This window comes from Chiloscyllium plagiosum, chromosome 23 (assembly GCF_004010195.1).
Source record: "Chiloscyllium plagiosum isolate BGI_BamShark_2017 chromosome 23, ASM401019v2, whole genome shotgun sequence".
Taxonomy (NCBI): domain Eukaryota; kingdom Metazoa; phylum Chordata; class Chondrichthyes; order Orectolobiformes; family Hemiscylliidae; genus Chiloscyllium; species Chiloscyllium plagiosum.
Window position 1 is genome coordinate 5,821,248 of NC_057732.1, and position 13,487 is coordinate 5,834,734.

At 40.9% G+C, this 13,487-nt stretch overlaps 1 protein-coding gene across 4 annotated transcripts in view; it reads left to right on the top strand.

Annotated features, from left to right (window-relative positions):
- The window catches only part of dnai7 (dynein axonemal intermediate chain 7), a 78,979-nt gene that overhangs the window by 63,735 nt on the left and 1,757 nt on the right, over positions 1-13,487 (top strand). For all 4 annotated transcript variants that reach the window (XM_043713376.1, XM_043713373.1, XM_043713378.1 and 1 more), the window contains 2 exons: positions 5,760-5,918; positions 13,081-13,194. In XM_043713376.1, the coding sequence (XP_043569311.1) occupies positions 5,760-5,918; positions 13,081-13,194 (273 nt within the window). The remainder of the gene's footprint in view (positions 1-5,759; positions 5,919-13,080; positions 13,195-13,487) is intronic.

The window sequence follows — 13,487 nt, forward strand, 5'->3', positions numbered from 1 at the left end:
GTTGGGATTGTGAATGCAGTAGATCTCTGTTGGCATCCCATCAGGATAGCAAGTGGTTGGTGTACACTGATGTCACCACTCATTTTGACTATTGTGAAGGTTGAGTCACGGGGTGGGCGGGGGGGGGGGTGTCGACGTTTGTTCTCAGCTGCATGCTACAGAGCCAAACCAGTAGCCTTGTGGCAACTCACCAGTACTGTGATGTAGTAAAATCCATTGGTTACTCCACTAAACTTATAAACAATCAGATCCTGCAGTGGATTGGGGAAATGATCTGAAAAGATCAAGTGACATTTTCATTTTTATATAGGCCCAGGAAGAGCATTCATAGGCTCCAAAAGAATAAAAACTAAACATGATTTACGTACAGATTGCTTATCCAGCTTGATCCTAAATTCATATATGCTTTCCTCTCCTCTCACTGTTTTATGTGGCTACAAGTTCCATTTCCTAACCATTCTTCAGGTAAAGAAGTGTCTCCTTAATTTTTATTGGGTTTATTAATACCCCTCTTATTTGTATGACTGCTAATTTGTTCTCTTCTGTACTTGTGCTATGTCTAACCCTACACAATTTTAAAGACCTCTACCAGGCAGTCCTTTCTTAGAGAAAAGAACTTCAAGATATTCTACTTTTTTGTTTTTAGATCTGATATTTATTATTTTCCTTGTAAATATATTTTGCTCCTTCAGTGCCTTTATATCCTTATTGTAATACAGAGACCAGTACTGATTAGTCCAAGTGTGGTAAGAACAAAGTCTATTTCCAACAGCATTCCACTTTTGATTTGTATAGTTCCAGCACATTGTTGACGTAAAGTAATACTGTAGGAATCAACAAAATATCATAATAAAATGATCACAGCAGGATTACTAATGGTAGGAATATGACTGAAAAATCATAAGAACTACGTTGAAATAAGTACATTAGCATGCAAGACTTAAAGGAATTAATATACAAGTAGATTAAGCACTTTCTTAGTGTCTTAAAATCACCGACCCACACAATGTCAATCTGACAGTAGTGTTTTGGGAATAGTGCTTGAATTTTCCTTTTTCATAATAGTGGGGTTATCAGTGAGGCGGAGGTTGAGTTTTGACACGATATAGAATAGTTTCAGTTCTTGAACATGCACAGATTACAGGGGGAGTTTTTAATACAAATAAATCAAAAATAAATAGCACGCTTTCACATGTAAGAGTCTGTAAGTTGATCCCATTAATATTACCATTCAATGCTTTATAAGTCATTATATATAAAATGAAACCCATCTCTAGAACCGTTTGACCTTTATCTATTAATGTTTTTGAAACTTTTCCATCACTAAAATATTTTTGTCTTACTGTTTAATGCAATGCAAATTTTTCCAATTAAGTTTGTATTATTAAAAGTCATTGTAAAAAGGGCTGTTACAGAAATATGATGTTATATCAGAAAATTGTGATAGTACACTTTATCCTGAAAATATGGTCGAGTTTGTGGAATGTTGTTTTCTGTACGTAGATACAAACATCACCACATCATGTCCTAACAGCAGGATGGACCCAACAGAGGTGAGTGTAGTGATTACAGTTGGATAGGATTTGCATTGGAATTCCTGAACATTGCCTCTGAATATACTTGCAGCTGATTTCAGTCAAAATTGAGGAGTAGATGATCCATCTCAGCTTCTTTCAGAGGTCCCCAATATCACAGGTCTTCAGTCAAATTTGAAATAGCTGAAGGCACAGGATTCAGCAAAGGTTTTGTTTTCTGACAATATTCTGGCCATAATATTTGGCCTTGGCCAAACTGTTCTAGTACAGTTATAACATTCGCATCTACCCACCGAAGTGGAAAATTGTTTGGGTATGTCATGTGTACAAAGAGCAGGTCAAATCAAACCCATCCAGTTACCACCTATGGTCTTCTGTGAAAATGTTACCAACAATGCCATGAAGCAGCACTGGCTTAGCAATAACTTGTTGACTGATGCTTGGTTTGGGTTCCATCAAGGCCACTCCGTTCCTGACCTCATTGCAGCGTTGTTGTAAGCATGAGCAAAAGAGCTGATTTCCAGAAGTGAGGGGAAGGTGACTGCCCTTGAGATCAAGACTGTATTTACCTGAGTAAGATGGGTCTTTAGCAAAACTAGAATCAGTAGCATTGGGGGAAAACTCTCTGCTGGTTTGTGTTAGATCTTGCACATTGGAAGCTAGTGGTGGTTGTTGGAAGTCACGTCATCTCAGCTCCAGGATATGTCTGCTGTGTCCTAGGTTCAAACAAAGTACATCATAAGGTTCTCAGACTGCTTAGCACTCACACTTCAGTGCTTAATTTACTTCATGCACTTTAGTGTCAACCTATGCCCTGCTTCACAATGCTCTCTTAAGATACACTGACTTCAGCACTCAGTTAGTTACAGACTACCAGCCTCTGTGGTTTACCATGTGGAAGGAAAGGCTGTCACAAATTGTCAATGTGGAGCACTGAATAACTATGTAGCAGTCAGACAGGGTGTGGACAGGTTATTGTACAGCAATTTCAGTTGCAGTTGACTAGATATAATGCTTTGGCCTCCTTTGGCAATCAGCTGGGAAAAAAAAACTACCCTCCTCCTCAGCAGCCCATCTCCAGCTTCCAGTCCTGGAAGCAGGGAACTAGCTTGCATTTTCTGTGGCATTTTCAGACTGAGGACTATGGTTTGAGTCGTAGTTCCTGGCTTGGAGTAGCTGAAGTGGTTTGGCTTTAAATAAAGCTGCAGAGATGTGGAAGCAGGAAGGTGACAGTGGCAAATATTTTCACCTCTCTACCCTCATATGTGATTCCCTGAGAATATGCACAAAAGCGTGGTTACATTATTAATGACATGAAAAGCAGAAGATTGCATGAGAAAATGGCACTATGGAACTCATTCACCATCCCATTTGTAACTATTTTTTCTTATCTAGAGTTGTTATCACACACAACCAAATGGCTTCCCTCCCCCCAATCAAGTCACCTATGCTACTTTTCATCATTATCTCCACCAACAAATTGCCTGTCCCCAATTAATCAAATTATGTACAATGCCTGCCAAGGGCAATCCAGACAACCAAATCTTAAGGAGAGCTGGGCAAGGAGAGAGAGGGGGGAATAGGACAAAATCAGAGCAGTGTTGGAAGGGGAGATAAGACACTGTATTCCCCGCCAAGTCCACCTTTCTCTAAAAGCAGTGTGTGTTGGTGGACGCCTCATGTTCCCTCTCCAAGGGTAGTCAGGTGTGAAAGTAGGTGCAGAAAAAGGGACACACACTTGACACTCCTCCACAGCCACTCTCTGGCTCTGTTAATGGTCAACGTGCATTAACATTCAGTCCAGGCGCAAATCCATCACAGGCTCCTCTGAGTCACCCCTACCCCTCTGCACTAGCTATCCAAAGATCAGAAGCATGGCGTTGAAAGGTAGCAAAAAGTCCACAATCAATAACTACATGATCCATGGTCCTTCAGCACTGCAAAATAAACATTTGGGCCAGGAATACATGAACCACCCTAGTTATGATTGTGCAGGATGACTAAATGTAGCAGCCTCCAGCTCACATCTCTGATGGAAAGTGTTGCGAGCTCTCCAGAAGTGTGGGGACCGTTCTGCCTGCTAGTAAAACAGAACATAAAGGTAAATGAAGGTGTCGAAGTGGATGGTGTGCATCAGCAGCCTGTAGAGAAAACTCCTTCATGCAGGGTGAAAGGACAAGAGGTCATATCCATGAGGCAGCTCAGGTTGTGGAGCACAGACTCCTCGGGGAGATTCTGGAACAGAGAGCCGGTGGGAAATTCCAACTAAATAGGAGTAGCATCCTACTTATACTGTAAGTGGAAAAGTTCAGCCTGTATCGTTTTACCTTCTTTGAATTGGGCATATTAACCCATCGAGGAGAAAGTGAGGGCTGCAGATGCTGGAGATCAGAGCTGAAAATGTGTTGCTGGAAAAGCGCAGCAGGTCAGGCAGCATCCAAGGTGCAGGAGAATCGACGTTTGGGGCATAAGCCTGACATTTCCTGAAGAAGGGCTTATGCCCGAAACATCGATTCTCCGGTTCCTTGGATGCTGCCTGACCTGCTGCACTTTTCCAGCAACACATTTTCAGCATATTAACCCATCTCCAAACTGCATTCAGCCACTTAAAACAAAAAAAGGATGAAAAGATGCCAGCATTATGCAAGTAGCCAATGATGAAAGAGAAAGGAAGTTCATTAATGCGATTTGTATCAAGACAACATAAGGCTACCATTTCAATTCTGTTTTTGCATAAGTGAGGAGCACTGTTCACTGACTGCTCTCTGCTTTTTTAAAATTTTCCTTCTTCAATGTAACATTGAAGGCAGAGAGCCTGTACAGAATCTGGGTTGCAGCTTATAATTATAGTATCTGCTGTATTTTGCCTGTGTGTTGATTGCTACTTCCGAACCGCAGATGAGTTTAAAAAATTACATTCAATGTTTGAATATAGTTATCAAGATGTATTAAATTTGAACAGCCTATATTGGATCAGAAGTCTGTCTTCAAAATTTAAAATGTACTTTTCTTTGGTGGGAACTTTTATAGTATAGATATTTTCTAATTAACCAGTTCAGAGTTGTTACTATACACCTCTGGAACAGGTGGGACTCGAGTCCAGCCTCCTGGCCCAGCAGTAGGAATCATTACTGCTGCATCATAAGAGCTAACAGTACAATTGAAGTGCCACCATTAATGGCACAAGATCATGCTTTTGCGAACTTACCATCAGCACAATATGATGAGCTTGACTGTATAGACTGAGAATTGTCTCAGTTTCATCCAATCAGCCATCGTAACTTCATTTCATAATTACATAGATGAACGAGTTTTCCATTGATCGTCAGAGTTAAAGTGGCAATCAGGAAACATTCTTTAGATTATTCAACCCCATTTGCTTTCCTATGGACTTGTGTTATTGTCAACAGAACAATTTCACTGGTGACAGATGCAATTAAAAAAACATTCACACAATAGGCTGAACGGCCTGTTTTGGTGCTGTATGATCTTATGAACATGATCCAACTGGTGGAAGTAAGTAGGTTATGTAATGAGGTACAAAAGGAGTTGCCAGATTTGAAATAGCACATGCAATCCACCAGCTCTCCTACTTTCTCTTGGGCAGGAGATGCCACAAATGGATGGATGATGGATGCCACTGGGAACTGAGTAGGTGCAGACTGGTACATGAGGTGGGAATCCCTATTGCTTCCTCACTGCAGCAGTTGCCCAAGCTGGAGTTCACATTCTTAAATTAGGGGGATGATTCTTTTTGTTGGATTCTCCATGTTTCCCTACACTGGGATTCTGCTGCAGCTATTTGCACCTCCTTTGACAATCTTTATTTCTAACGCTTGCCCCATCATCATTTCTTTGTACCTTATCAGTTGCACCATTTAATCTCACCCATCCTAAGACAGATCACTTTCTAGCTTTCCCGGCTTTTACCAGCTCTGCCCTTACTTAAAAGCTGTTCACTAGAACTTAAAGTTGTTAGAAGTGAAGACTCATCCACCTAAACTGATTGACTGTGTAGATACAGCTGGACCTGCTGATTGGAATTAGAAACTGAAAATGAAAGGAGAAGGGAAATGTATTCATTGTTTTGGAATCAGTGCTTGATTCTGACTCACCTGTTTCGCAAACATCACATCAAAAAACCCTGGATTTGCACATGCTGAAATTGCCTAAATGATTGTGCCTAGTGACTGCTTCACTTTAGTGTTTTCTTTAAACCCATAGGACTTGTGCCAATTGTGTCCTGTTCCCGTGGAAGATAATCTCTCTCACTTAAGAGGAAAGTGGATGACTGCTTCAACTCTAATTGTTTCAATGATAAATGCAGGATTGAACATTTTTCCCAGAACTAATTCGGAGAATTATGTTAAGATAAATGAAAAGGTGAGTAGCTGCATTTTTAAAAAAAGTTTACTGCTATTGCGCTCAGTCAGGTAATCAACAGTGCAATTTGAAGCCAAAAATAACAATGTCTACTGAAATACTCTCAGCATCTACCTTAAATTGAGAGAAGCAAAATTTGCAAACCTACAAATCAACAGAGCAGGAGGAAGTTACTGCATTCTACGTTTCACATTTTAGTCAAATGCAAAATGTCACTGATTTGTGCTATGCAAAGCATAATCCTTTGAAATTGAAGCAGCATACCTATACAACCAATCCCAATTTAAAATGGCTTCAGAAGCCCAGAAATTGTTTTCTAAAGACTGTCTGACGGCTGAATCCCACAATCACAGCACAAATCCCTGAGCAGCCACTCTATGCTCTGCAGAATGCTAAGATGCCAACTTTTACATGTTTAGAGTGCCCTGCCTAAATACTCCTAAATGATGCTTATACTATAACGATAGGAACTAGATTCAATAGCTGCTGCAGCTCCCGAAACTGCAAAACAAAACTGTTAAAATGCTACATTATTTCAATGCGATTCAGGAATTATATATACATGTGTAAACATCCATCTTGCAATAAAATTGCTTTTATCAACCTGTTAAGAGTTACTATCATGTCATACTGCCTTCAGTTCTGGTCTCCCTGCTCTAGGAAGGATGTTGTGAAACTTGAAAGTGTTCAGACAAGATTTACAAGGAGGTTGCCAGGGTTACAGAATTTGAGCTATAGGGAAAGGCTGAATAGGCTGGGGCTATTTTCCTTAGAGCACGGAGGCTGAGGGGTGATCTTATAAATTAAACTAATGAGAGGCATGCATAGCGTGAATAAACAAGGTCTTTTCCCTGAGGCGGAGGATTCCAAAATCAAAGGCAATAGGAGAGGGGAAAGATTTAAAAGGGACTTAAGGAGCAAAGTTTTCATGCAGAGGGTGGTGTGTGTATGGAATGGCCCACCAGAGGAAGTGGAGGAAACTGGTACAATTACAACATTTAAAAGGCATTTGCATGGGTATATGAATATAAAAGGGCTAATGCCCGAAACGTCGATTCTCCTGTTCCCTAGATGCTGCCTGACCTGCTGCGCTTTTCCAGCAACACATTTCCATATATGAATATAAAATCCTGGCAAATTAATTTAAGATATCTGGTCAGCATAGATGCATTCGATTGAAGGGTCTGGTTTTCATGCAGTCCAGCTCTATGACAATCTCTGGAACAGGTGGCACTCTAACCTGGGCCTCCGAATCTAGGGTTACAGCACAGTAGGCACATTCCAGATCAAAAGTGGCCTGCTTTACTTGGGTTAGGGGAGCGACTTGGGATGTTTGGGATGGGAGATGGGACTACTGTGTTCAGGTCACGATGCTGCCCCTGAACTATGATTTTTGAAACTGTAGATGAATGTCTTCCCAAATGTATAGTCCAACAGGTTTATTCGAAACCACAAGCTTTCAGAGAGCTGCTCCTTTGTCAGGTGAAGTGGACTTGTTGTGAGACTTTTGATTTTGTCCACCTCAGTTCAACATCGGCACTTCCACATCGTAGTTCCCAAATGGGCAGTGAGCTCCAAGGTAACAACTGGCCACCTTGGGTCTCCAACTGAGCTAGTTGTGGTCACACTCTAGTAGTCACCCTCTGTCACAGCAACCCACTGTTGTGGCTCTGGCATGTCTCCACTCACCTCCACTCTCAGGTCACTGCCCACAGTCCATTGGGAGGTTGTGACAGTTTTCAAGCCTCAAAATGACAGTGTCAGTGGGAAAATGTTTTGGAAGCACAGCTAAAAAATACTTTCAGAACACAAAGCCACAAGTAGTCAGATGAAGGTGCTGTTAGTGAAATGTTAGGCATCAGGGTACATGCGGTGAAACAGTATCAAATTTTCTTAGATGCTATTGGGCCCATTGTAGATGATTTCAGTTAAAATGTTTTGAGTCAGTAATGTTACAAAAATACTTGCAGTTAATAATGTTGGAAACAGTGTACTTGCAGGAAATATAGAGATATGATTTAATTAATATGTAGATGAATCTCTGGGCTATGTTGAGATGTAAGTGATCTCAGTAGACAAGTGATAAAGACTGAAATTGCAGCAACTCAGGTTTGAGATGTCAGCTACAAGGTCCTCTGTTCATCACAATCAACATCCTGGGGGCTTACCATTAACCAGAAACTTAACTGGACTAGTCCTGTAAATACTGTGGGCAAAAGAGCAAATCAGAGGCTGGGAACTCTGCAGCGAGTAACTCACCTTCTGACTCTCCAAAGCCTGTCACCATTTACAAGATACAAGTCAGGAGTGTGATATAATATTTCCACTTGCCTGGATGAATGCTGCTCAAACAAGACTCAAGAAGCTTCATCCATCCAGGACAAAGCACGCTATTTGTTTGGACCATATCTACAATCATCCACTTCCTCCATTAGTAGCAGTAGAATGTACCATTGTGAAGATGCATGGCAGAAACTCACCAAGGCTCCTGAGATAGCATTCTCAAAACCCAGAACCACCACCATTTAAGATGGCAAAGGCAGCAAATATATGGGAAAACCAAATTACCCTTAAAGCCACTCACCATCCTGACTTGGAAACGTGTTGTTCCAGTGTCTCTGGGTCAAAGCTGTGGAGCTCCCTCCTTAATACCATTGTGGGTCTACTTACAAGTGGATTGCAGCAGTTTTTAAAGAAGGTAGTTCACCATAACGGCAACTAGGAATGGGCGACAAATACTGTAAAAATATGTTGGGTGGGGGTGGGGGGGGGTTTAAAAGACAAAACATGAAATACAAAAAGCAAAGCTCATCGGGAAGCTGAGAAACTGCTGGATGAAATGCAGTTTGAGTGAGAGGAGGAGAAACAAGGCTCCTGAATTGTAATGTGAAATTTGGGGCGAAATACAGCCAGAGCAAAGACCAAATGCAATATCCATTTGAACAAGAGGCACAACATTTTACCACAAGTAAATAATATATTTCAGGAAAGAAACAGGCAAGGTTTTTTAAAAAGCTCAAAGTCAATTTATAAAAAACATTTTAGGCATTAAAGTTACTGAATGGAAGTGTTATCATTATACATAAAGGCATTAAGGGAGAGTTGGTATACTGTCAGATCATTCCACTATCATTTACATGCATACAGAAGTATCCAGGGAGTTATGGGGTTAGTCCCTTCTGCACCACAATCTGTATGTCAAACAGTCCAAGGCATGATGAGAAATACATTGGAAGAAGCTCAAACATTTGAGTTAGAAAGTGAGATGACTTTAAAATTCTGTGAACCACAAGACTAAATAATGTGTCCATAGCTGAGTTAAAGAATAGAACAGTACACTTGCTTTGGCTTCCCAGTTTGCCAACTGTCCAGGTGTTGTCTCAGCTAGAATCTGGATTCTGATAAAACAATATTAGTAATTAGTTCAGCAATCCAGTCACACAGTAGAAAATATTTCATTCATGCATTGAGTCAACAAAATTTATTCTAATTGCAGAAATCCACTTCTGTCGGGAAACATACCTGAATGTACATAGAACATTACAGTGCAACACAGGCCCTTCGGCCCTCGATGTTGCGCCGCCCTGTCATACTAATCTGAAGGAAAAAGTGAGGACTACAGATGCTGGAGATCAGAGCTGAAAAATGTGTTGCTGGAAAAGCACAGCAGGTCAGGCAGCATCCAAGGAGCAGGAGAATCGACGTTTCGGGCATAAGCCCTTCTTCAGGAACCTCACCTTAACCTCCTTCCATCTATCGCATTCCCAACAACCCTCCCCCAAGTCCCTCCTCCCTACCTTCTATCTTAGCCTGCTTGGCACACCCTCCTCATTCCTGAAGAAGGGCTTATGCCCGAAACGTCGATTCTCCTGCTCCTTGGAGGCTGCCTGACCTGCTGCGCTTTTCCAGCAACACATTTTTCATACTAATCTGAAGCCCATCCCACCTACAAATATTCCATGTACATCAATTTGCCTGTCCAATGAAGACTTAAATGCACTAAACTTGGCGAATCTACTACCATTGCAGGCAAAGCATTCCATACGCTTACTACTCTGAGTAAAGAAACTACCTCTGACATCTGTCTTATACCTATCTCTCCTCACTTTAAAGATGTCCCTTCATGCTTGCTGTCCCCATATTTGGAAAAAGGCTCTCCCAGTCCACCCTATCTAACCCTCTGATTATCTTGTATGTCTCTATTAAGTCACCTCTCAACCTTCTTCTCCTTAACGAGAACAGCCTCAAGGCCCTCAGCCTTTCCTCGTAAGGCATTCCTTCCATACCAGGCAACATCCTAGTAAATCTCCTCTGCACTCTTTCCAAAGCTTCCACATCCTTCTTATAATGCGGTGACCAGAACTGCACACAATACTCCAAGTGTGGCCGTACCAGAGCGGCAGCATAACCACCTGGTTCCGGAACTCAATCCCTCTATTAATAAAGGCCAAAACACTGTATGCCTTCTTAACAACCCTGTCAATCTGGGTGGCAACTTTCAGAGAACTGTGTACATGGACATAGAGATCTCTCTGCTCATCTGCACTCCCAAGAATCTTACCATTAGCCCAGTACTTTGCATTCCGAATACTCCGGCCAAAGTGTATCACCTCACACTTGTCCACATTAAACTCCATTTGCCACCTCTCAGCCCAGCTCTGCATCCTATCTATGTTTCTCTGCAACCTACTACATCCTTCATCACTATCCACAACTCCACCGACCTTAGTGTTGTCCGCAAATTTACTAACCCACCCTTCTAAGCCCTCCTCCAGGTCATTTATAAAAATGACAAACAGCAGTGGACCCAACACCGGCCCTTGCGGTACGCCGCTAGTAACTGGAAATTGATCCAGATGTTAACGAAAGCTGTGGTTCAGAAATTTCAGTTAAAAAGAGGCAGCAAATAATTACAAAGCATTACATTTTCTAATAGAATATTGGAGGAGAAAGGAAGGTTTAGGTTACTTTCAGTTCAAAGAAAATCATCAGCCTGAGGTCAGGAAAGTGGACCTGCACATAAACCTGATGGCAAGGCAGTGAAGCAATTACCTATCATTCCTATACTTCAGTCAAAACCTGGCCAGAGGCCTAGCTGCATTAAACAAATGATTTGCAAGGGTGGCTCCTGGTATTGCTGTTACCTGGTGAAGTGTGCATATCCTGGCTCCACAGAAATTTGGCTACATAGCAGGTGGTTTTTTGACTGTTGATTGACTTCCCATCATTCCTTTCAGGGTGAATGTATGTAAAAAAAACTGGGTGGAACATGTGATGAAAACACATTTAAGACCTCCATTTGCATTGCTTATGCCACAGATCCATTTCTGTTTAGGTGTCCGCTCAACATGAGTTAGATACCTGATCACACAAAACGCACACAGAAGAAATTGGGTACCATGGGGTCCCAACTGATCTTTTGTTTAATATCTTTTTTGGATAGGGGATCAATGTTTAATTTCCTCCCCTATTCAATTAAAATAGTATTCAATAAAGTTGGTTTGAGGGAATACCGCAAGAAACTGACACACTAAATTATTTTAATCTAACAGGTACTAATGTAAGGATATAATATCTCTTAATGATATTCATTCAAAGGATCTATACACACTAGGATGAGGCCAGGCAATGTAGAGTTTGTGTTACTTTGGGCAGCCTCCTTGTGAGATATAGGGGCAGCGAATATTTCCAGAACCCCACACTACTCTATACTGAAAATGAAACTTGCACCCTCCAAAAAGGCAAGACAGACTACCACTCTGGGAAAGAGAAATCCCTGGATTTACCTTTTCATGTTGAAGGTACTTAGGAGGATCTCACCCAATTCAACACAGTTTCAGCAATTGGTTCACAATTGAGAAAAGTTTAAATTTAGCTTTTAACTCTGGAAACTGGCAGTTACCAAGGTTGAAGTGGCAAATATTTTTGCGAACCATCTCTGCTGTAACTTTTGTTTATCATAAAAAGGCATAACTCATTGTAGTTAAAAAGGCAGTAATCGATTTTTCCATCAACAATTCTCAAGTACCCTCCTTTTGAATTTAGAGTCAGTGTCTTCAGTCTATCAAGTCTATACTGGCCTATGTACACTAATCCCACTGTACAGCAGTTGTACATTACATTTAAGGCCCTTAGTCTGAAAAGTAAAGGACTCACCCTCCACTAAATAATTCAACTTTGCCCCTGAAACTTGCTGATGCTGGTCTCCACTTCACTCTTCAAACTTGAAATCAGGAGTTTTTCGTTGCATTAAGGATATTGAGAGATTGGAATGGAGATACTCATTAGCTGCTGTCCAGTTGAATTTCAGAACAGATTTGAGCTGCTGAATGGCCAGTGTTCCATAACAGCAACCAGATAATGAGTAAATGCGTTTTTTAACATAAAAATGAGATACATGTTGGCCAGTACACTAATAACATTTTATTGCTCTTATGTGTACATTAATGACACTTCAGGAAACCATACAATGTGTCTGAAACACAAATATCCCTCAAAACAGTTCAGTACAGCGATGAGTCATTCAGGACAGTATGGGGGATCACAATGAAAGCAGTCATGATCAGGAAAGCATAATCTGAAAGATGGTTGAAGTACATTCGAAGATAAAACTTTCAAAGGGTTTTATTTGAAAAGGAAAAGCCTGGACCCCTTTGTAGAAAGTAGATAAATGGGATTAATTGGATAGATCTTTCATAAGGTGACACAGACTTGATGGCCTCTTTCTGTGCATTATAGATGCTAAGGACTTTGAATGATGGACAACCAAGTAAAGTTGCAAATTGGTTGTGGTTAGCAAGATTTGTCACACTGGAGTTGGGTGGAAATGGAAGACAATTTACAGGAGGTCAAGATTAAAGTGACAAAAGTGTGGATAAGTGTTGAAGCTGTAATAGGAATGACAAACCCTTCAGAATTATGGGGTGGGGTGGGGGGTGGGGAGAAGAGCTGGGGAATGGAACTAAACTTTACTGTTTATTCGAGAAAAGATCATAGAAATGTAGCAAGTAGGGAGCGTTAGAAGTGGAGGGGAGGGTAGATTATGTGATTTGAAGGTCAGTTCTAAGTGAAGCAGAATGGTTGGTGAGGAGTAACAGTAATTGCATTTATACTTCAAGTAACATGTCTTGACTGATCATACTTAAAGTGTCTTTGTACACAGAACAAGATGGTGACACAGAACACATACATGGAGATGGCCCTGGTGAGCTCTGCAATAGCTTTTAGATCCAGTAATTGGAACATGTCCACCGAACCTGATGAAATATTGCTTCAGGTAAATACAGCAATAACTTGCATCTTTTTGGAACATTTAATGTAGCAAAACATTCTAAGGCAGTTCCTGGAGCATCAGACAAATATTTACAATAAGCCAAAGTAAATGATAGGAAGACAGTCATCCATTAAAAAGATACATTGTAAAAAAAAATCTGACAATGAACATTTATCACTCTCCCACCATTACATAGAATATTTAGCACATATTTAAACTTGTATGTTTAATTTTTGAATATCATGCTGTCCCCTTTTCTTGACCCAGTAAGAAAGGGAATTAGGATGTGGAAGCAA